The sequence below is a fragment of the Typopeltis vanoorti genome, chromosome 22 (assembly GCF_054136105.1).
Source record: "Typopeltis vanoorti isolate ZY-2024b chromosome 22, IOZ_Tvanoo_1.0, whole genome shotgun sequence".
In the NCBI taxonomy this organism is placed as follows: Eukaryota; Metazoa; Arthropoda; class Arachnida; order Uropygi; family Thelyphonidae; genus Typopeltis; species Typopeltis vanoorti.
Window position 1 is genome coordinate 95,168,298 of NC_143570.1, and position 25,523 is coordinate 95,193,820.

At 36.9% G+C, this 25,523-nt stretch overlaps 1 protein-coding gene across 5 annotated transcripts in view; it reads left to right on the top strand.

Annotated features, from left to right (window-relative positions):
- The window catches only part of RhoGAP19D (Rho GTPase activating protein at 19D), a 503,360-nt gene that overhangs the window by 253,840 nt on the left and 223,997 nt on the right, over positions 1-25,523 (top strand). For all 5 annotated transcript variants that reach the window (XM_090412052.1, XM_090412051.1, XM_090412054.1 and 2 more), the window contains one exon: positions 19,553-19,604. In XM_090412052.1, coding sequence (XP_090268178.1) covers positions 19,553-19,604 — 52 coding nt within the window. The remainder of the gene's footprint in view (positions 1-19,552; positions 19,605-25,523) is intronic.

Consider the following 25,523-nt stretch of genomic DNA (forward strand, 5'->3'; position numbering starts at 1 on the left):
GCATCTGGTCATAGCATCACAGAACTTAAGTAATGAATCTAGCCACACTGCCTCTACTTTGGAAAAGTGATCATGTAGTCTTGATTATGTAGCAGCATGGCTAAGTGCTTTTTTTATTGTGACAATTTTGAAAATTGCTAATATATCCTGCCACTAGTACCCTTTGCATACCGGTGCCCTTGACAACTCCCCTAATCCCAATGCATTCCTTCACCTGTGCATCAGATTGTCAGGTTTGCAGAATTTTCTGTTAAGAATGGATATATATATATATGTATATTGATTTACAAATAACAAACTGAGGAGTCAGCTTTCTGTAGTGCCACAGCATAATAATTTTGGAGGGGTAAGAATTTGTGGGTGGTCAAGTAAGCAGTGTTTGAAGAAAGCAGTATCAGACTGTATACTCAGAATCAGAAGGATAAATCAGGTAGGAGTTATCCTTCTGATTCGCAGGAGGAATAACTATGTAACAATGGCTTTAAAGAGTGCTGAAAGTGGAAAGCTAATAGAAGGAAACTAAAATAGTTGAATTACTGAGTGAGCATTTTTCTCGGGTGTACCATCGAGATGGTGACATTGCATTGCCAGGCATGACATTGACTTATAGGAGAATAGAGATTGACGAAATATAGGTGCTTCAAATATTGCAGGATCTCCATGCATACACAGCCATAGGATTAGATGGCATATTGGCCTGTGTATTATGAGAATGTGCAAGGAAATTATCATCTCCTCTTACTGAGATGTTTAATTTAAGCATCAGAGCAGGAAAGAGGCAAAAATAGTTCCACTGCATAAAGAAGGTTCTAAGATAAATAACAGCTTATAGGTCAATAGCCTCTCAGGAGTGGTGATTAAGGTATTGAAGACATTGGTGAAAGACAGGTCTTGCTTTAGTGAGTTCTATACTTTTGTTCATATATACTAGGTTTCATCAATACTCTAAAAAACAGGGCTCTGAAGATCTGCTCCAGTGAACAGGCACTGAAAAACGAATTTAAAGTGATCAGTAATACTTTTCAAAAAAATGGATATAGCCAAAACACTATTAATAAAATTCTCTACAAGAGCTCAATAAAAAAACAAAGACAAACCAGACTACAGTAAAACTATAACCATTCCCTACATTAAAGGGACATCAGACAAAATAAACAGAGTGCTACAAAAATACAACCTCAAATCCACCTTTAAACCTCCTGCAAAATTAAAAAGCTTACTTAACTCATCCAAAGACCTTCTCCCTCTGCTGGCCACCCTGGAGTTTACTGTATTTACTGCACCTGCAACATACCATACATAGGAGAAACAGGACGCACAATTCCGATCAGACAAAAAGAACATAAACGACACATCAAATATAATAATTATGGTGAAGCTGGCCTTTCTGATCATGCTCTGAACACCTTACATAGAATTGACTGGAAAAGCACTAGTTGTCTACATCACACCAACACATGGTATGAATGCAAATTTAAGGAAGCTTGTGAGATCATTATCAACCACCCCAATTTAAACAATAATGATGGTCTAAAAATCCCATACATATGGGAGGCATATATTCGTCCCGCGAATCCTTCCTCTCTAAGAACAACTATAAACAGGACTAGAAAATCCAGGATCCTAAATCTATAATGACAACTTTAATACTGAAAAATAGGACATGATGTAATTTTTTTTTTCTTAAATCAAAAATAATAATTGTAATAACAGAAATAGGACATCACTGTTACTGGAAGGAAAACCATCTGTAAGCAAGAATGTTTATTCATGTAATCAAAAATTAAATTAGCTTGATGTATTTATTTATTTATTTTTTTTTTTCCCACTAGAGGTCATGCCAGTGAGTAACATGTGATCAAATCATTGTTTCTCTAGCTTACGTTTGATATGTAACACAGCTTGTATTGTATATTTATGTATGCTCCAGATGATGATCTTGATATGAAGATGGAAACGTCGGGATAATAAAAAAAGAGTTATTCTAACACAATTATAGAATCCATAACTTCAAAAATGAATGCTGATCACCGTGTAACACTAAAAGAAAGGATTCTATACTTTTGGATTAGAGGGTGGCTGATGAACAGATATCGAAGAGTAGTTTATGGAGTCCAGGAGAAGGCAGGTGATGAGTGGTGTACAACAGGGCTCAGTACTTGTTCCCCTATTGTTTAATTTGTATATTAATGATTTAGAAATAATTTGATGGGAAATATTCAGTTTGCTGATAATGCAAAACTGGGAAATGTAAATAAAGGTGATGTAGAGATCCTTCAGAATGACTTAAATGATCATGCAGTGCAGGCAAAGGTATATGGCTGCCAATTTAATGTGCATAAGTGTAAGGTTGGAGCACTTTGGGAAGAAATCACCAGCTATGTATTTCAGGAAACTAATGAGGCTAGGGACATTTGGGTGATTGCAGAGAGGGAGTTAAAAGTTTAGTGGGTATATTGCAATGCGAGGAAAAATAGCACATCAGATTATATGGTTGTTGAAGAACACACTAACAAGCACAGCTAGAGAAGTTATTGTTCCCCTTTATAAGGCTTTCATATAGTACTAGACGACTGCACGATTGTGAGACTTGGCTAACATCAGATGATGTAGTTACATGAATAGAATGTGATGGATTTAGTATTTTCAGAGAAGATAAATTAGACAGGACAAGAGGTGGGGTACTGCTGATGATAGCAGATAAATTGCTGCCAAAAAGAGTTGAAGTCAGTTGTGCAGATGGTAGTTCTTTTGAGTCAATCTGGTGTGAGATTGAAGCCAGTAGGACAAAATATAAAATTGCTTCCTTTTATCGGCTATGGGGTGCCATGGATGATGCAGAATACTTGTATCAGCAAATTTGTGCAATGAGTGGAAGTCGAGTAATTATTATGGGAGATTTCAACTTCAGAGACATAGATTTGGAAGGAAGAAAGATCACATGGCAGGAAAGGAAATGCAATTTATACACTTACTGAGAGATAACTACTTGAAGCATAATTTAATGGAGGGGGACTTGGGGTACAAGAGTGTTGGATCTTGTTATAGGATCAGAAGACTTGTCCATTGCTAAGGTGGCTACATTGCCCCCATTTGGAGAAAGTGATCATGTGGTCTTGACTTGGAAGCTGGCAAAACGTGAAAATCCCAGTTAAGAAGTGGGTAAATGATGATGATGATGATGATGATGGAATTACAAGGGAGGTGATTATGATGCACTGAAGAGGCAGCTTAAAGCAGTACCATGGCATAAAGATCTGCAAGGGAAGGATCTTCACAGTGCATGGGAGATAGCCAAGGAGTATCTGGAGGAAGAAATATCACACTGTGTATATCCAGGGTAAGGAGGGTAAATTGGGTAGGAGTTAGATGGATGAGTATTATCAATATTTTATGTATTTCTTTATTTATTTTTATGTGTTTATCACCCAAGAAAGGTTATTACTCAACCTATAGTACATTGTACCATAGGTGGGCTAAAGATTTTTTTTTTGTCAATTTTTATATATATATATATTTTAAATATTGAATGACTAGAAACCGATAAAAATGAAAACATCTAGTCATTCAATATTTTAAAAAAAATGTATATCAACCAAGTAAATCAATCTTCCTACACACACACACACACACACACACACACACACACACACACACACACACACACACACACACACACACACACACACACACACACACATTAAAGATACCAAGCTATTTTAAACCTGTTTTTACTCCATTTCCCAAGTAAGCAAACAGACAAATAAGTCAAGTTAGTGCCTGCACATAATGCAAGTCTAAGTGACCCGTAAATCTAGGCAACTCGTGGTAAAGTTGGAATAATCTCTGATCACTATTCTTAATATTTACCTTTAATGCAAAGCCCATCTCCTAGAGGAGATGTATGATGCTATGCATTAAAGGCAAGGGGCCACTACCCAGACCGGTTTCGACCTTTATTGAGGTCTCATCAGTGGGAGCCAGGCTTAGAAATACCAAGGTTAAGTAATACAAAGCTTATAAGTATTTTACCAAAACAAGTTACCAAAAGGTGCTTTGACCTTATTAAATAAAAAACTTTCTACACATATATATATATTGTAATTTTTATTTATTTTTACATGGTCTGGAAGCTCTGCTCTAGAGACCACACATGGAACTTTTTCAGCCACTTCAGGCCTCCAATAAGCAGGACAGTGGTCTCACACTGGGCAATGAGATTCGTCTTCCACTTAAAGACAATCACAAACATCCATGCCCACGGTGGGATTCGAACCCATGACCTGCTGGTTGGAGAGTTGGTACGCTAACCGTTTAGCCAACCGGACTGGCTAAGTATGAGTTTAAAAAAAAAAAAATAGTTTGGAAGGTATATATGGAGAAAGGTGACCAGCTTAACTCATGAATAGTATAAGGGTCAGACAAGAAAGTTGACTAGCAAGGCAAAATCAGATTATAAGAAGAAATTAGCTGAAAATATTCTGAAAATTATAATTAAAATTATAATATTCTGAAAATATTTTGAAAATTATAAGAAAAAAATTCTTGGGAAATCCCCAAGAATTTTTTCGATATGTGACAAGTAGGAGGGAGAATGACTATGGAGCAAAAACTTTAATGACTGCAGATGGTAGATAGGTAATGGAGGCAGATGAAATTGTTCAGCTATTCAGTGATCATTTTGCAAGGATATATCATCCAAGTGAAGATATTGTTGTGACAGAGGTGACAGGGACTTACGTGAAAACACGTTGAAGAATTAGAGGTACTTATTATATTGCTCATGTTTTATGAGAAGGTGCAGGGGAACTGGCGATGCCCTTGACCAGGTTGTTTAAGTCAGCTTTGCAAAGTCCTAAGAGAGAGGAAGGGCAAAATAATTCTTTTGCATGAAGGAGGATCTAAGTCTGTGGCAGCAAATTATAGACTAATTAGTATCTTAGGTCTTAGAAGTGGTGGTAAAATTACTGGAAAAGTAGCTCAAAAAGAGAATTCATGAATGGGTGGATAACAATCCATCCATTCCTGATGAGTATTATCAGGAATGGGTGAATAGAGTATCCATTTAGGAATGGATACTCTGTTTGACCACTACTATTTAATTGATACATAAATGATGAAATAATTTGAAGGGAGATATTCAGTGGTTTGCTGATGATGCATAGTCGAGTAGAGTAATAATTAATCAAGGTGATGTAGAGAGCTTGAAGGATGGTTTCAGTGGGCTGCCAGTATGAGCAAAACATTATGGATGTCAGTTAAATGTGGAAAAGTATAAAGTTATGCATTTTGGGATACAAAAATTACAAGCTGTGTATCACATTGAGGGAACTTGATTCCAGGAAATTGATGAAGCCAGGGATTTGGGGATAGTAGTAGTAAATACAGAGCTGATATGTTTAGAAGGCATATTGCTAAAGTAGCCAGGGTAGCTCACAGAATTACTTGGTTATTGAAGAACACACTAACAAGTAGAAATAAGGGATTTATCATTCCTCTTTATAAAGCCTTGATACGACCACATCCGTATTACTGTGCTGAGGTCTGGTCATCTGGGTTTCTTGGGATAAGGAAGTGGGGGAGAGGATCCAGAGGTGAGTGGTCTGTAGAATGCTCTATTTGAGGATAGATTGAGGGTTTGGATCGCAAAAGTTGGTCGATGGGCAAAAAAGGGGATATGTGATTGAAACATTTAAGTTACTTAAAGACTTTTATAGAATTGATGTTGGGAAAATGTTCCAGCACTTGGCTGGGGAGTGCGGAACCAGAGGTCATCCCTGGAGGTTGGGTAAGAGTGTGGTTAACAAGGGCGTGAGGACTACATTTTTCTATGGGAGAGTGGTAAATGAATTGAATTGGTTGCCTGAGTCAGATGTGAGTGCTTTGTCTGCTAATGGTTTCAGGGAGAGGTACAATAGATATTGTGTTGATAGTTTGGGGCTCAAATTATGAGTATTAGGACTCCTGGATGTGCCTGTGCAATAATAATAATAATTCCTCATCTGGACTGCTGTGCACATTTGGGTTACAAAGATTGTGGCAGGTCTATGGAATGCTCCATAGGAGAAGAGACTGATGGTCTATGGATTTCAAAAAGCTATCTGATAGTTTGTAAGACATGACATGATAGAAGCACATAAGTTATTAAAATGGAATTGGCACTGAAGAGCTTTTTCAGTATATGGCAGGAGAGGAAAAAACAGGTGTAACCCATGGAAATTGTGTAAGAGTATGGTTAGCAAGGGCATTTTGGGCTAGATTTTTTGCGTGGAGGATAGTTTAGAATGGTTTGCCAGAAGTTTTGTAAGTGCTTCATCACTCATCGAGTTTAGGCAGAGTTATGATAGTATTGTTTGAGTAATGAATCTACTGCTATGAGTCTTCTTACCTTATGGAGATACTTGTATGATAATAAGTAAGTTGATAAAACATGGTCTCGCTTTTACTAACTGATGTTGACAAGCACCCAGAGACTACTAGTGTTTTCATCTGACTTCTGTATCCAGGTTCTCACCAATCTCTCCAGCACCTTAACTACAATTCCAGATATACAGATAAGGCTATAATTTGTAGCCTTATCAGTACTTTTTTCGAAGTGGAACAATTTTATCTTCCTTTTTATTTCTATTTTATTTCCTCTTTATCCATTCATGTTTCACTTATTCCAACAATTTTCTCCTCATCATGAAGGTTATTTTCTTGATCATAAATTAGTAAATAATAATATTTGGTTTACCGATCAAGTGTTGATCAATTTTATTAACCGAACCAACTAGTTTCACCACACTTATCTGTTGGCATCTTCAGGGCACTTACATATAGGTTTAAACAATCTCACGATTATGCGTAACTGCAAAACTGACTAGAATAATTACAGATAAAATAGTATCGAACGTGAGTGAAACACGTATCGCGTGTACAAGATCAGCTAGCTGTTGCTGAGGAACTTTCTGTAGTTTGTATTAAAGTTCATTTCTTCCGTTTTTAAGGTTCTGATTAGGGTTTTCCATATCTCTGGGAATATTAGGCCTTGGTTTCTGTTAAGGTTTACAGTGGAACGGGCGACTGTGGCTGCTTCTTTGAAAATTCTTGAATGGTAATCTTCCTCTATGTAAGGGGAACAGCTTTTGTCCCACTCGATCACATGGTTAGTTGTAGAGAAATGAGACGATAGGCCAGAAATGTCCTGGCTGTTGTTTTTGACATAGCCAATGTGCTCCTTTTGCCTGATTTCGAGGCTTCTCGAAGTCTGTCCGATGTAACTAGAGCCACACGAGCATGGAATATTATAAACTCCAGCATATTTATAGAAAGGATGATTGTCTTTTGGAGATCTTAGTAGTTTACGAATAGATTCTATTGGTTTAAATGTTACTCTTATTTTGTGTTGTTTGAGGAGATTGGCGAGCTTGTTGGAGATGCCACTTACAAACGGAATTGCAATCGTTTTTATATATTGAATATCTTCTTGTTCTCTTTGTGGTGGTTCAGAGAAAAGGACTTTATTGACTAGTCTTCTTGGATAGCCGTTCAAGTACAGATTGTTGGAAATAAATTTTAACTCATCTTGAAGGGTCTTGTTGTCTGTTGTGATGCGAATCGCTCTTTTCTTTAACATGTGTACAATGCTGAGTTTATGTGAGATGTGGTGAGAGGATTTGAAATGTAGGTAGCGACCTGTATTGGTCGGTTTTCTGTACACCAATAGATTTATACTGCCATCAATTTGTTTTTTGATTAAGATGCTAAAAACGGAAGTTGTTTTTCTCTTTCAAGTTCCAGAGTGAATTTAATAGAATGATGGAAGGCGTTGATCTTTTTGAGAAAATCATATATGTCATCTTTGTTATTGTTCCATACGATGAAGATATCGTCCACATATCTAAACCAAATTTTAGGTTTAGGAAAAATTTGTGATAAGATTTTGTTTTCTAAGTCTTCCATAAAGAGGTCAGCCCATGAAGGTGAGAGTGGGCTCCCCACATTGCCAAGCCTGTTAATTGTTGATAGATCTTATTTTTCCAAGAAAAATAATTGGAGTTTAGGCAGTGAGCAAACAATGAGATTATATCTTGTGGGAACAAGGTACTTAAGATGTCAATGACCTCTACTACAGGAACATTTGTAAAGAGAGAGGTGACATCTAAGCTGGGTAGAAGATCATTATCCGATATCTTGATGTTTTTTAGCTTTTCCACAAAATGTCCAGAGTTTTTGATGTAACTCTCTGAGTTGTGGATGTGTTGCTGTAAGAGTTTCAAGAAATGTTTTGACAATAAATAGGTAGGAGAGTTGATTGTATCAATGATTGGGCGTAAAGGAACACCATCTCTGTGCACTTTTGGCACACCATAGAGTCTCGGAGTTAAAGGATGCATCGATTTTAGTTTTTTAATCAAGTCTGTTGGCCAGTTGGATAAATTGCGTAGTAATTCATTGGTATCATTGTGGTTTTTTAATGTCGGATCTTTTGTTAAAAGATGGTATACAGACAAGTCAGATAGTAGATGGTTGACTTTGTCCTCATAGTCCTTTGAGTTCAGTATTACAGTACTGTTTCCTTTATCTGCTTTAAGTATTACGATGTCTTTGTTGTTTTTTAACTCGCGAATAGTTCTTTTATCTAGTGATGAGAAGTTTTGTTTTCTGGAATAGGGAGAGGAAAGTATTATACAACTTTGGTTCAGTTAATAAAATTGATCAACACTTGATCGGTAAACCAAATATTATTATTTACTAATTTTCTCCTCAATTATTTTGACTCATGGTATATGTAAATAAACACAGCAGTTCATTTTTAGGTCTGTAATCAGTCCTACCCAAGCTGCCTTTTTGTTGTGATTTTCCCATCTCACCTGCCATTGCCCAGTCTCCTTTATTACTGCTTATCCCATATACAAGGAAGGTCTGAAAAGTTCTTGGCCTCGACCATAGATGGCAGCACTATTGGCAAGATTATTTTTTTTCCTAAGTTGGTACATCTGTCATAAGCATCCAAGTGATATTGCAAGTCATTCTATCAAGTAGTTTGTTTTATACAGCTGTCTGAAGCAAAAATGTTGTCTGTATTCCCTTGAAATGAATAAAATTGAGTATTGTGCGGTTATAAAATTCTTTGTAAAAGAAGTTTAACGCCAAAAGAAATTCATTCGAAGTTCATAAAAATTTATGGGCACCCTTCTCCTTCGTTTTCAACAATTAAGAAATCGACTGTCGAGTTTAAATGTGGTCGTACCAGCCTTGAAGATGATCCATGTGGAGGATGTCCAGAAAGTGTAACATCACCAGAAATCATTGATCAAGTGCACGATATGGTATTGGATGACTGGCGAGTCAAAGCGTGTGAAATTGCAGAGACTATAGGCATTTCAAAAGAACATATAGGACACATTTTGCATGAACAATTGCAAATGAAAAAGCTTTGTGCAAGATGGGTGGCGCACTTGCTCATAGCAGATCAAAAACACATTCTCATGAAAATCTCTGAACAGTGCTTGGAGTGTTTTAATAAGAATAAAACTGATTTTGTGCATTGATTTATTACTATGGATGAGACTTGGATTTATTACTATGGATGAGAAGTGATCCCAGCTTCTAGGATAGAAGCTGGGATCACTTCTTTGAGGAAAGCTCCTCTCAAGCCCCAGCAAAGACTGTTTCTCCTTTCCTACTATCTCTTACCTCACTTTTACCACAAGTTGGTGCTTGGTAGGACATATATCTCGGTACTGTCCCAAATGGACAGGGCTATCCGTTCAGCTGTGAGATCATGGCTCTGACTGCCTCCTGACACCCGTACTGCATATTTCCACGTGAGGGTGAAGGAAGCCGGATTCGAGGTTCCATCACTTAGATGGCTGATGATTCCACTCCTGCAGCTGTCCAGAATCACGAAGTTAGAACTATCTTCTTCCCCTGTCTGCAGAGAAGCTTTCTGTAGCCCATTAATACAAGGACTTTAGGCAGGCTAAAGGCTGGTCCTATTATCGAGGTATACCTTAATCGAGTCAGCACCCACAGAACACAAGAGATGGGCATCTCTGCTGCACTGTTCTGTAGATGGTGCTCTTTTAAAGAGTCATATCTGGTCCCTTACCCAATCAAGCAAGGGAGGCACCAGATATGACTCTTTTAAAAGAGCACCATCTACAGAACAGTGCACCAGACTCCTCCCTGGGTTCTAGTATATTGACCTTATCAGGACGAGGATCAATGCCCTGCCCACTCGAGCCCACACAGCTCGATGGGGATAGTGATGACTCAAACTGTAGGACTGGCTGCCACTGCAGTGAGACATTGTCTCATATAACCCAGTGTTGCTTTCACACCCATGAGGTCTGTGTATGGAGGCATGACACCGTGGTCTCCATTCTGAACAACCGCTTTATGAACAAAGATTGGGAGACCTCGTTGGAACCACATTATAGGACCTCCACGGGTTTGCATAAGCCAGACTTAGTGATTAAAAGAGATGGTGACGTCTGGGTAGTTGATGCATACGTTTTACCATATTATTATGGCCATCATAATAAGGTAAACTATTATAAGAATAACCGAGATCTAGTTAGTAAGATACGGGAGGAGCTTGGGGCAACTCTGAGGTTTACTAGCTCCACCATCTCTTTACATGACGTATAAAGCGCAGATAGCTATGAGGACTTAAAACAGCTTGGGTGTATGCAGAAGGAGATAAAAGTTCTTTCCTTGAGGACCTTTACAAGTGTTTTACCCTATGCCTGTTCTAGTTATCATTTAGTCATTCTCTGGTGGCAGCGCCATGCCACCAGTGTGCCCTGTAAGGGTAGTACTGCCCATAACCAGTACAAAGATTAAAAAAAAAAAAAAAAGTGTACCACAAGGATCAGTGCTTAGTCCATTGTTATTCAATCTATACATTAATGATATTGAGAACGATCTGACAAGCGACGCACAACTAAATCAGGAATGCTGCTGCTGATATGCAGTATTTGAATATTTTCTCATGCCCACAGTTCCTATTCAAATCATTCTGATTTGAATAGGAATTGTGGGCATGGGAAAATGGGTGTCAGTTCAGTGTAAGTAAATGTAAAATCATTCACTTTGGCATGATTAAATATCCAATGTTGTATTACATTGGTGGGATTAGGCTAGAAGAAACTGATGAGGCTAGGGATCTTGGAGTGTTAATAGATAGAAAGTTGAAGTTCAGGGGCCATGTGACAAAGATTGCAAATACAACTCAAAAGATAATTGCAACGCTGAAATGAACATTCACATGTAAAGATAAGGATGTTATTTTGCCTCTTTACAAGGCCTTGATAAGACCTTATTTGGACTATTATGTACAGGTCTGGTCTCCTGGTTTCCATTCTGATTCTGATATATTGGAGAAAGTATGAAGGAGAGTGTTAAAAATGATATCAGGATTGTGGAATACTGATTATGAAAACAGATTAAGAATTTGTAGACTGCAGCCACTAGCAAACAGGAGAAAGAGGGACGATATGATTGAGACTTACAAACTTCTGAAAGGTTCATGCAGGATTTCAATTGATGGAATTTTTCAATTTATGGAGGGTGGGGGGAAGGACAAGAAGGCATCCTTGGAAGCTGAGAATGAAGGCAACCAAGAATGGTGTAAGTGCTAGATTTTTCTCTCAGTGGTTGGTGCATGATTTGAATTGATTGCCTTTGGATGTTGTGACTGCAAGCAGTGTGAATGAATTCAAGAATAAGTATGATAGCTGGTGTGTTGTAGTATGTGGCATCCCTTGATAAGTCCCTGACCCCCTGGATGTCTTTCTTAGTAATGATGATGATGATGAAAGAAGACGATGTCGGTTCCATCAGCAGGAAAGGTCATGGCATAATTGTTTTGGGATGCTAAAGTATACTAAAAATTGAAAAGGATAAAACAATAACCAGAGAATATTATTCCGATCTTTTAACCGGACTTGGCAAAAAAATTCATGAGAAAAGACCTGGTTTGCAGAAGGAAAAAAATCATCCTTCATCAGGACAATGCACGTGCCCACAAAGGTGTTTTGGCAGTGGGAAAATTAAGGGATCTGCACTATGAATTGTTGGAACATCCACTCTATTCCCCAGACTTGGCTCCCTTTGACTTCTGTCTCTTCCCAAAACGAAAACGTTTCCTCACTGGTCAGCATTTTTCTTCGAATCAAGAGGTGATTGCAGCTGTAGAGGGGTATTTTGCAGATCTTACTGAGAACCGCTACAGGGACGAGATAATGGCCCTGGAGCATCGCTGGAATAAATGTATTAGTCTTAAGGGAGATTATGTTGAAAAATAAAAATAATTTTGAAATTATAAATTCGTTTTTAGATTGTTAGCTTGTAAACTTTTCGACTACTCTCATATCTCCTCAGTCTCCACTTCTCCTCTCACATCTCCGTACATTCTTTTTTTATGCCTGAACATCCCCATGCACACATTCACTACCTCTTCCATCATCCACTTTCGCTTTACCCTCTCCCTGTTCCTTGTGTATTCCTGTTATCTCTCTTCATCTCTCACATTACCATTCCACTCTCCTGTCTTTCACTCCACTTCTTACTTCCTCCGTTCTCTTGCACACATCACTCATCCCATTTCCTTTTAGCATTTATTTATATGGATTTACACAAATACAGTTCCTCTCTTTTGTATAAATCTATTCATCCCTCAAATACATGCCACACCTCAGTGGCATGTATTTGAAGACCACCTCACACAGCTCCACTAGCACACTGTTCATGAATCTTGCTCTCTATCTCATTGGTTATTGTCATACCATGGTAACACTGATGGTATTTTCTAGTACATTGTTGTTTTTCACTCTCTTCAGCAACCTCCTGATATCCCTCCTTACATGCTTCTTCTGTCCAACCAATTATTGGATTGGTGACTTTCATACTTTCATTAATTTCAGATGTTCTTTTCATTTATTTCCATTTTTTCCCCCTTTCCATTATTGGTTTGGTTTATTTCCTTCATTGTGTCTTTATCTCAATTGCATAAGTGAAACTTGGTTGATTGAGGATGATATACTATCAGGACTGGAAATGATGGGATATAGAATTTTCTGAAAGGATAGGAAGATGAAGAGAGGAGGGGGGGGGTATTGTTAATGGTAGCAGAGGAATTGTATCCTTGAAGAGTTAAGATGGAAAAATAGTAGTGTGTGTGAAAATTTTGAAGCTGTTTGGTGTAAAGTTGAGATCAGTAAAATAGTGTATCTAATAGGATGCTCTTATAGGCCAAGGAATGTGGAGAGTATTGATTGTGAAATGTTTAGACAAATTAGTTGGGCAAGTAAAAGGATGATGATTCTAATGGGAGATTTTAATTATTTTTATTTTGAGTTTCTGCAGGATAATTATCTAAAGCAGCATGTAATGGAATCAAAGCGAGGTTTATTGGTATCAGATTGAGTGACATCCTCACAAAATGTCGTTGTGAATGAGGTATCAACAACATTACCACCTGTTGGTAAAAGTGCTCGTGAGGTATTGTTTTGGAAGGTAGTCAAACAGGAGAAAGTTATCAGAAAGGTCTATATGTGGAACTTTAAGGTGGGTGATTATCAGAAACTTCATAGTCACCTAGCATCAATACATTGGATTGATAAATTGTGTAGAAATGATGTAGACAGTGCATTGAAAATGATAAGACAGTATCTAACACAAGGAATGCATAACTGCCAACCAAGAGTTAACGAATGAATAGAGTAGGAGTGAGATGGATGAACACTGAAATCAAGCAAGCAGTGTTACAAAAGAAAATTGTTATGGAAGAAGTACAAGACAGTTTGTTGTGAACAAATGCATGAAGAATATTCAAGTGCAGTGCAGAAAAGTGACAAGCATGGTTAAAAAAAGTAGAATTTGAGAGGAGATTGGACAGTCAGGAGAGCTAATCCAAGGGAATTTTTCTACTGTGTGGCAAGCAAGAGGAAAAATAATTATAGCAATTTGAAGCTGGTAGATAGTTATGGTAACAGTAACCATAGGAAATGATAACTAATATTTAAGGGATTGACAGCGTATACTAGAAATATAGATTAAATAAACTTTAATATATACTTTCCGATATTTCGGCGATTGTAAATATGGAGAGCTTTCTGTGAGATGAAGCGGTGTTTAAATTTAACACAGTTCGGGATGACTTGATTATCCCGGCAGCGTTTTAGGAATGCCAGACGGTTAAGTTGTCTGGATAACTTCAGCGTCAATTTGCCGTAATGGCAGGCCTTGCGTGCGAAGAGATCTCCGTGGATGATCATTATTCTTGTTGAGAGGCTTATACGCTGGTTAAATTTAAACACCGCTTCATCTCACAGAAAGCTCTCCGTATTTACAACTGCGCTAGCCAGGCATTACTTTGGGAGCAAATTACCGCTACACGCGGTTCCTTAGCCGACATAAACAGAGCTATTTCAATGCTAGAAAGTGAGCTTTCACTTACGCTGAATCACGAGCTTTGGTCAATCCTACATGACGTCTCGTGTACAGCAGCTAAAAAAGAATTTGAACGAGTACGGAGCCGACATATCAACAAGTTTGATAAATTAATAAAGAACTCGGCGTCCAAACCTAAACTACAAACCAACACTGTTGTTAACCTTTCTTCAGCTACCTTAAAGCGTGAAGCACTCCACGCTCTGTCACGTGGCCACAACTTCGCCATTGCTCCTAAGAAATTACCGGCCGAGGAATTAATGATCCAAATTGAATGCAGGATTCGCCAACTTCCAAACCACATCGCCAACGATATTAGATTGGATGTAACCTGTGTTCTCAATAAAGCAAAACCTCCAAAATCCAACATATCCATCAGTGAATGCAAGGCACTACAAGAATTGAAGAGAAACAAAAAAATAGTGATCACTAAAGCAGATAAGGGGACTGCCACCGTGGTACTCAATCTTAAAGACTACACAGGTAAGCTCAAGGCTTTATTATTAGATCGTTCCACTTACTTCCCCATTGATTACAATCCCACCAACTCACAAATTAGAAAACTCCATAGGCTCCTTAAGAAGATCACTTCTTGGCCTGTGGAGATTACCAACAGACTAAAACCCTATAACTCTAGACCCCCCCCCCCCCGCATATATGGGCTCCCAAAAATACACAAAGAAAATGTGCCATTATGTCCCATAGTGGATGGCATTGATTCCCCCACTTACAAACTAGCCAAGCATTTAGCCAAAGCGCTCTCACACTATACTAGCAAAACACCATCACACATAAAAAACTCAGCCCACTTCAAAGCCAGTATAGAAAACCTTACATTACACAACATAATGACATAATGGTCAGTTTTGATGTCTCCTCCCTATTCACGAATGTTCCCCTCAAAGAAACCTTAGAGCTAATCCAAGCTAAATTTCCTCCCGATATCTCAGCCCTATTTCAGTTTACAATGAACTCAGGCTATTTCGTTTGGCAGGAAAAATTCTACAAACAGATAGAGGGGACAGCCATGGGTTCACCACTTTCCCCACCCTTGGCCAACTTCTTCATGGAGACGTTTGAAGAGAAAGCCTTAAACTCAGCCCCACAAAAACCTACCATATGGCTTCGCTACGTTGATGATGATGTTTTCGCTATTTGGCCACATGGCCCGGATTCACTCCTCTCCTTCCTAACACACTTAAACAACCAACACCCTAGAATCAAATTCACCCTGGAAAAAGAGGAAAACCATAACCTCCCCTTCCTAGACGCACTAGTCACCCGCCAACCTGATGGAACCTTGGTTTTCTCAGTTTATAGAAAACCTACCCATGCAGGCAGATACATTCACCAACAATCCCATCACCCCCCCTCACAACAATATGGAGTTATTAAGACATTATTCAACAGGGCAAAAATAATCTGTTCTAATGATCAAGCCCTAACCACTGAACTAAATCACATCCGTGACACTTTCTCAGCCAACGGCTACCCCCTCCAAAAAATCCAAAAAATACTTAACCCAGTTATCCACAACCCACCACCCCCTTCCCTTCACAAAAAAGATTACTCTAAATCCATCACCATTCCCTACATCCGAGGCACCTCGGAAAAAATCAATAAAATCCTAAAAAAACATGACTTGACCACTTGTTACAGACCACATAGAAAACTGGCATCCCTTATCCACTCCACCAAAGACCAACCACTTCCCCTAGACCTACCTGGTGTATACCAGGTCCCTTGCAGCTGTAAACTGTCCTACTTTGGCCAAACAGGCAGGACAGCAAATATCAGAATCTCAGAACACAAGGATTACATCCGATTTCACCAGTACAGCCACTCTGGGCTTGCAGACCACGCTCTGGATACTCGCCACAGAATAAGATGGAAGAAAGCCACAGTAATACACCGCAGCAAGTTCAAGTATGAAAGACTATTCATGGAATCAACCTCGGCCCTTAGGAACATGCCAAGCCTCAACAAATTTGGATGCATGAGACTGCCCCAAATTTGGGAAACTTTTATCAGAAGAACTTCAGCCCAAAGGCCAAGAACTACCAATATAGCCCGCCAGGGGCGATCAGGACTTTAGGAAAACGCTAGCTTCCTAGCTTCAGTCTCATTTGCTGTTATTAGTACTTGTGTGCACGTGTCTTTGTAGTAAGTTCCCAAGAAGATGGCAACGTGACGTTCGCCGAAATATCGGAAAGTATATATTAAAGTTTATTTAATCTATATTTCTAGTATACGCTGTCAATTCCTTAAATATTAGTTATTATGTTTAACCAGCGTATAAGCCTCTCAACATAGGAAATGATATAGTGGAATTATTTAACGAACACTTAATCAGCGTATATCACAGTGTGTGAATGATGCTGTGCAACATGTAGAAAGGAGACAAGAAATTAGTAGAATTAAAGGAAAGAATCAGAGGTATAACAAGTGTTGCTTGGATTAGATGTGAATAAGGCTGTGGGAATGGATGACATATCACCACGTATTTTAAAGAATGCTCAAAAGATTGAGCAGTGCCTTTGTTCTGGTTATTTAATGAAAGTCTTGCAGTGGGGAGGGTTCCTAAGGAGTGGAAAGAAGGCAGAATAATATCTCTCCACAAGCATGGTTCGAGAACAAAAGTTTCCAATTATAGACCAGTCTGTATATTTGCAGTTGTGATCAAAGTGTTGGAAAAATTGGTAAGAAATAGAACACAGGATTGGATTGATGAACATAAGATTCTCTGTGATGTTCAGCATGGATTTGTGAAGGGAAGGTCTTGTTTTAACAATCTGCTCATGTTTTATGATAAGGTGATATGTTGGATAAGGAAGAATCATATGCATTGTGGATTGACTGTAGATCTTCAAATGTTTGCCGAAAATGAAAAGTTAGAATTATCAGGAGTAGTGCTTATGTTAATTGTGTACAGGAAGATTTGAATAACCTTTTGGCCTGGACAAATGAGTGAGGTTGCAGTTTTAATATTAATAAATGCAAGGTGGTACACATTGGGATACAGAGATACGTACTGTTGATGAAGCTGTACTTTGGGAAATGGATGAGATTTGTGATCTTGGAGTGATGGCAGACAGTGGACTGAAGTTCTGAGGGCACATCGCATGTGTTGCAAAGATTGCACATTGTATAGCTGCTATGAGAAAAATTACATTGACACGTAGAGATAAGGAGGTGGTGGTGTTGCCTCTAGGCATTGGTCAAACCACATATGGACTATTGTGCTCTTAGATTTGATCACATAGTTTTCATTGTGATGTGGAAACACTAGAGAGGGTTCATAGACGAATAGCCAAAGTGATATCAGAACTCTGAAGTGTTGGCTATGAAGATCATTTGAGATAATGTGAATTACACAGGTTGGTGGATAGGAGAAAGCGAGGAGATATGATAGAGACCTTCAAGTTACTTAAGGGTTTCTATCAGATTAATACAGAAGAAATTATAAAAATAGTAATGTTAAGATGGGAAGAATAAGATGCCATCTCTGGAAGTTGTATAAAGATGTGGTGAAGAAGAGTGTGAGGAGTAGATTTTTTATGTAGAGAGTTGTTAGTGAGTGGAATGCATTGCTTGATTGTGTTGTGAGCGCAAGTATCATAAATAACTTCCAGGCTCATTATGTTACACATATTGCTGGTTGAGTGGGCCTCCTATGATGAGTCTACTGACTCCATGGAGGTTACTAAGTAATAATAATAATCTCATTTTTTGTCTGGTGTCTCATGTATATATGCCTCCTATTCTTTTCATGTATTTCATTCCTGCTACAGCGATTTGTTGGTTTTTGGTAATTATACTTTTTTTTTTTTTTTATGGTGGCTCTTGTCGGTTTTAGTGTGTTGTCTAATAACTCATTTACTTGGAGAATTTTTGTTAGATATGTCTAAATCTCCTTTGTAACTTACTACATAGTTCAAATTAATTATGATTATTAACCTGTTCTGTTATTTTGTTTGTTATCTGTAACTATTTTACTTTGGATGTATATATATTTTTCCTATGAATGCACACTGGTTTTAGTTTCTTCTTGAGAAATCAACATATTTAATAATTAATTTAAAATTGCAAGATTGGTAAGTGTACTGAGCTTTCCTTTTATTCTAAATCTGTACATTAAAATTTATATTACATTAACAAAATGAAAATTTATTATATTAGAAACAAATATTACTAAATAAAATATTACTAGAAATTCAAAGTCCATGATTAAAAATGTCAAACTCTTTAAGCATGCTAAACAGTCTACCATATTGTCTGACAGTATTTTCTCTCTGTGAACGTTTTGATATACGTTCATTGCCCCTATATAATCTCTGAGAGTTGGAAGCTCCAAAACACAAAAATTAGGTCACAACTCCGACCAATAGAAAACAACACAGATACACCCAAGACAAAAACACCAGGCCGACATGACATAGCCTACACTTTTCCCATGAGCTCTGAAGACAGTGCACTGTTGAAACGGCTCACATCCTGTTACTCCCACTGCTAATCTTGTTCCATCATATTCTATTATCCTTTCCCCCAATATTTTCTATTTTTCACATTCTTCCCAAAGAATTCTCAGCCAGTTCTTAAAACCCAGGTTTTAAAATTCGCATACCTCTTGCTTCACCCTCAATTCTCCCCCATCTCTCCATCTCCACATTTTAAACTTCTCCCCCTTCCTTTCAGTCATACTTCATCAGTTGTACAAATGTATATCACCATATGCCAGATGCCGCTGAATAAGAAGACAACCAGGAACATCATCCTACAAAAAGTATGTCCAAAATTATTCTTCCCATGTACTCTTCATGTATCTGTCTTTAAAACATTAGTAATCCCCTAAAAATTAAGTATAAAGCCAAGACATAAAAAGGGGTACTCCTGAACAAAAATAGGCAAAAATGGCCATAAAAATTAATATTTATTTAGAGGAGTAACATCGAAATTTTTTCAGAAATAATACCTAAAATATTAATATATTAATGAACAAATTACAGAATAATTCTTTTTGCTGCTCATCATTTGATGAGCATCATAAAGTATTGAAAATATTATCAACTTAAATAATTATCATACATTTTTATGATTTTCTTTATCATAGCCTTACAAGTGACCATCGTATTCAGAAGTTGAAATCATTTTTTGGAGAAAAGGTATGTAGTTCTTTATTTAAAGGTAGTTTAAAATAGACATAAAAGTAATATTTTATAGAGGATTTTTAATGAAATATGTTGATGGAAATTTATGATATTCTTTATGAAATATATAGATGAAAATTTATGATGTTCTGTATGAAATATATCGATGAAAATTTATGATGTTCTTTTTATTCTTAGCACCTGCATATTGGTTTTGCATGCAGGCTCTCCTGTATACTGTGGATGATTTTGCTAATAAATTAAAAGTACACAACTTGAGTATCTAGAAACATTTGAGAATGGACAGCATCTTGTAAAACAACTTGCATTCTTTTGATATCTTAATGGTTCTACCACCATCAATCCTTTTCCCTTTTCCTGTGTGCATATTGAACACTGCCTATCTGGATATTCCAATTCTAGAGAATACACAGCTTCTTTAGAATGTGTGTTCACATGCTTGCACATACATGTACCCACACAAACTTACGTGCACAAGCACAGTTTATATTATTTTTTTAAAAGAAAGACTATTTTCTCTGGTTTTAGCACCCACTAAAACCAGAGAAAATAGTTATTAACACAGTACCTATCACATCCCTTCTTAAACTTATTCACCGTTTGGACATTCACAACTCTCCAAACAAAAAACCTGGTGCGCCCTCTCTTACGAATCACAGTCTTACACAACTTCCAGGGCTAACCCCTTTCTCTCCTCATGTATTGAAAAACTTTTATGTCAATCTTACAGAATCACTTTAGTGACTTATCATCAAATTCTTGCCATGTACCCTCAAGGGGTGTACAGGATATGATAGTACTACATGAAAAATTTACATCATTATTAACTTCCTATCTAAATTTTCCTCCAAATCAGTCTGTTACCTGTCAAGACTCCAACATTATCAGATCTCATATTTCTATCTTCTAAGGCACTTTTTATCGTATCAATCCATCTATATCTTGATCTTCCTCTGGGTCTTTTTCCTGCCAGTCTGGCAGAGAACACTTGTTTTGCTAATCTTTCCTCTCCCATTCTGTTTAAGTGACCATAACCAGCTGAGATTAGCTCTGCTAACGCATTCCTGGATTCTGACAATATCAAGTTCCTTCCTATTATCTTAGTTTTTAATATGATATTGCCATTGATGACCCCTTTAGTAACTTATAAGTTTCTATTATGTCACCTCTCTTCCACCTGTCGGTTAAACTCTGCGATCCACACACCTTCAGTTTTTTTATGCTGTGCCCATATACGAGAGGTTGGCTGGTCAACCTATATTACTTTAGTGCTGTATATGGGTAGTGGGTTGGGAAAGGAGAAACTTGTTTACATTTGCTTTAAAAGCCTGTATGTTGTATTCCTTGGGAAATCCATCAGGGGAAGACTGTTCCACAGTACAGCAGTAGCAGGGATGAAGGAGGAGGAAAAGTCTATCTTCATAGGGAGCATTCTGCAGACCTTTCACCATCTTGGCCACTTGTCTCTGAATCCTCTCCACCACTTTCTGATCTTCAAGAAACCCAGGTGACCAAATCTGTGCATAGTAGTAGTAGAGATGTGGACGAATCATAGCCTTATGCTCCTTATCTTTGCTTTTAGTGTGTTCTTCAAATTCTTTTACTGTTATTACCAATTAAAATAGCAGAATATAATTAAAAACAAAGTAAAGTTGCAAAATATGTATATTGGAAAGAAAAAAGCATGTATAAGTTATTTAAAAAACTGGTTTGCCTTATTGGCTAGCAACATTTTAAAAGAGTGAATGAAAGGAGAATGCCTTTCAAAAACATGATTCAGATGATGCATTTTTAACTGCTGACATATGAAGCCTGTAATATATAAAGCCTGTGGAGCATTCATGACTAAATATACATGTAACCACAGTAATAAGAATTTTTAATAAGTAAATATTTCGTCCTAAGTATCATCGTCAGTACAGTTAATTCAAACAACACTAGGAATCACATACAGTTAGGGCGCATGCTTGCAATAGCATCCCTCTATGTGTGCAGTAGCCTGTTATAGAATTACATTCAAATATATCTGGAGAGGGAAAAAAGAAATTGCTAAAAATAAAGAGCCAAAAGGCTTCACTTCGGCAATGCAAAATTATATAAATTCAGTGGATATTAAATCCAACAATGGACCAGTAGGAGGCTAACATACGTGCACTTTGAGTGTGTGTGCTTCCTATTAGGTTCGACTAAGGCAACTTGTAGTATGGCGGTGAGTGTATTCCTGCAGGCTCCCTGCACGAAACTTTTATAGTTTCTGTATTCGGCTTTGAAATGATGTTGAATTTAACATCCACTTAATTTATAAAAAAGATTACATTAAAAATAAAATAACATATATAAAATTATTTTATACAATTTAGGATGACAGTTTCCAGACTTTAAAGATAATAAGAACGTCGTTACGGTTCAAATTGGGTTTGTGACGTAGGGCTTCAGCACTTTCTTTATATAAATGTTCATGTTTATATAAAGATCTGTGTAGAAGTTTGGTCCTTTTCCAATGGATTCTATGGTTTGGGTTTTCAATTCTGCGTTGTGCGAGGCCAGATTTCTGTGATTTGATAAGATGGATATGGTCTTGATGTTCTGAAATGCGTTTGCTAATGGATCTACCTGTCTGTCCATAGTAGGACAATTTACAGGAACATGGGACACCTCGTACATGCCAGGTAGCATCAGAGGTGAAAGTTTGTCCTTAGGAGGAGGTAACCAATTATAGATCTGGTTGATTGGTTTATATTTCTTCATAATTTTTGAAAGACGTTCGGAGATGTCTTTGACATAAGGTATGGGAATCTTATGGACTTGTTCTTGTCTAAGTTGATGTGTGGTGAAGTGACTGATGATTTTTTGACACATCAGTCTAAACAAGAACAAGCCCGTAGGATTCCCGTACCTTATGTCAAAGGCATCTCCAAACGTCTTTCAAAAATTATGAAGAAATATAAATTGGCTGCTACCTACAAACCATTCAACCAGATCTACAATTGGTTGGTCAGTCACTTTAGCAAAGCAAGCATATTGTAGTGCAGCTTGTTTCTCTGTATATATGTGTATGCTCCAGATGACGACCTTGATATGAAGGTCGAAACGTCGAGTGTTTATTTTGGTTTATATTAAACTAAAGTTTTGCTCTAACACGGTAGTTGTCTTCATAATTTTCCATAATGTGTCATATATATATATACTTTATTGGATTTAAGCACATATACAACATGGCATTGCATTCAGTGACCTTTCTGTGTTACCGTTCAGTGCAGCACTGCTGCCAATAACTATGATACTGTCTGTACAAATTTTGTACCCTCAGTTTTTATGGTTAGTGCTGGATTTAAGAATTTAGATTTTACAGGATTATTATGAGAGATTTAGAGATATTGAACATGTGGCCATAAAAAGACCCCCTATATCTCAATCAGTAGCAATGTGGCCTTTGGTTTGAATTCAAATCACAATACAAACTCTAAGACATGATAAATCATTATGAAAGTTTTTCAGCCAAAGATAAGTGAGCTGGTCTCATGTGGAAATGACAAAGTTTTTTCTTCTTAAGTGAGACAGAAAACTTCCCAGGGAAGACACCTGATTGATAGACATAGCTGATTATGCATATAGCATTAACTGCCCTCCGAGAACATTAATTAGATTTATATGAAACTAGATTACTACTCATGATCATAACATGTAAATAAGGGACAGATGAAGATAAGATGAGCATTAAAATTTATTTTTCTTGCTTATTATACTGTGTGAGCCTCTTTGTTGCATGGGGTTTACAATACCTTTTTTGTTGAAAATGTCTTAGTTTGAATGAAGTCTGTGGCATGAAAAAAAAACCTCAATAAGGGTTTTTCAGCTCAAGGTAAGTTAGTAAGTTTCATGTAGGGAGGTGGAAGTAGCAAGATTTTTCTTCCCAGAAATGTGGATTTTTCATCCTGAGAAGAAACTGGCAAGACACACAACTGATACATATACCACTCTATTCAAATAAAATAGATTAACTGTCCTATCAGATCATTTATTAGGTTTCTTTGAGGCAAAGTTGATTAATTAGCTGTGACAGACTATTGGAACTAACATGTATGAGAAAGATCAGATAATGAGATTATACCATATTTTAGGCTTCAAAATATCACTGCTTGCTTTCTGAAATACTTCATATAGTTTTATGCTCAATAATGTTATTGCAAATTGAAACAAACAAAAAAACTTGAAATGTATTATTTATTGTCTTACTGAGAGTCAATGATTTGGTTACTTGTAATAGATAGAAACATACTAAATATTACGGTAAAATAGCTGTGTAACTATTTTTTGTTTTACATTAAGATAGTTTTTACTATTTAGATTACTTAAACAAATTTTGATTCTTCAACATAAAATATTTCTTAATCTGTATAAGTGAACTGAACTGGCTTTAGAATTAAGTAATTTTAGTTTGCTATGAACAGGAGTTTATATAAACTTCATCAGTCATTTTATATCCTTTGTGTCCTGTGACAACTACAGAATAGTTTTTTCTCGGTACAACATGTGCACAAAATATAATTTGGAAATCATCATGAAAGTCATTTCAAAATGATGATTTTGAATTCCTTTTGACATTACCTCACTCTTCAACAACATACCTTTAAATAATACCTTTAAATTTCCATCTGAATTTTCAGACATTGTAGAACTTCTTCAAGTTTATTATAACTCTGGACATTTCAGCTGGAATGAGAAACTGTACAGACAGATTAAAGGAACTCTGATGGACTCCCCACTTTTCCCGACTTTTATTTAGAACATCTAAAAGAAAAAAATTTCCAGCATAAATTCAAAACCCTCTTCTTTCTCCATTATATAGATCATAGGTGGCCAACAGCAGGTCTGTGGGCCGCATGCAGCCCGCAGACCTGCTGTTGGCTGCAGTAACGTGATTTTGTACGGCCTGTGGCAGGATATTGATAATACATATATTAAATTATATGTATTATCAATTTAGCTATTAGTTTCGACTGCAGATTTTCTGATTGATATACTAGTTATATTCATTATTTCTGATGATGGAAATAATTTGTATTCTCAACACAGAATCACCTTCAGGATTTGTTACAAATATCGTCATCATTGTTGAAAATCGACTTTGATGAACTGGTTGCCACTCATGAATGCCCACAGTGTTCTCATTAAGTTGTATTACATGTAAAAAAAAAAAAAAAACAGAAATATGTAATTAAATTTAATTTAATAACTTATATTTAAATCAGTCAAATATTTTATATTGTTCTCCCAGTAGTAAAATGATTTAACAAATATAGTAATTCAATACATATAACTATTGCCTTGAAAAAATGCAGAGTTTATTTTTATTTAAGTTAGTGTGCAGCCCGTGATGCTACCACTCATCATATATTGGCTCTCGTATGGAATGAAGTTGGCCACGCCTGATATAGATGATATTTTTTGCCATTTGGAAAAACTCATGCCAAAATTAGGGATGTCTTCTTACAAAAAATAAATAACCCACACTCCAGAATCAAATTCACTTATAAATAGAATCAAATGGAACCTTATCCTTTCTTGAAGTCCACTTAGGAAGAGAAACAGATGGCTCCCCATTCACTTCCATCTATCACACACCTATTCATCAAATATCAATGCATCACCACTCACAAAAATATAGTGTTTATTAAATAATGGGACAAAATTCATATAAAAATAAAGTGCAACTAAAGGAATAGTTATTTATTTTCAGTATAATCTTCCCTTAACTAAAACAACATTTACATTGTTCATACAGATTCTTGAAATGCCATTCGTAAGTATCTAAAAGTATAGAATTGAGCTTAATGGTCATACCCTGTTGATGGATGATCTCCACTGAGTTAGACCAGCATCCTTTGAATTTTGTGTTTACTTTCAGAAATA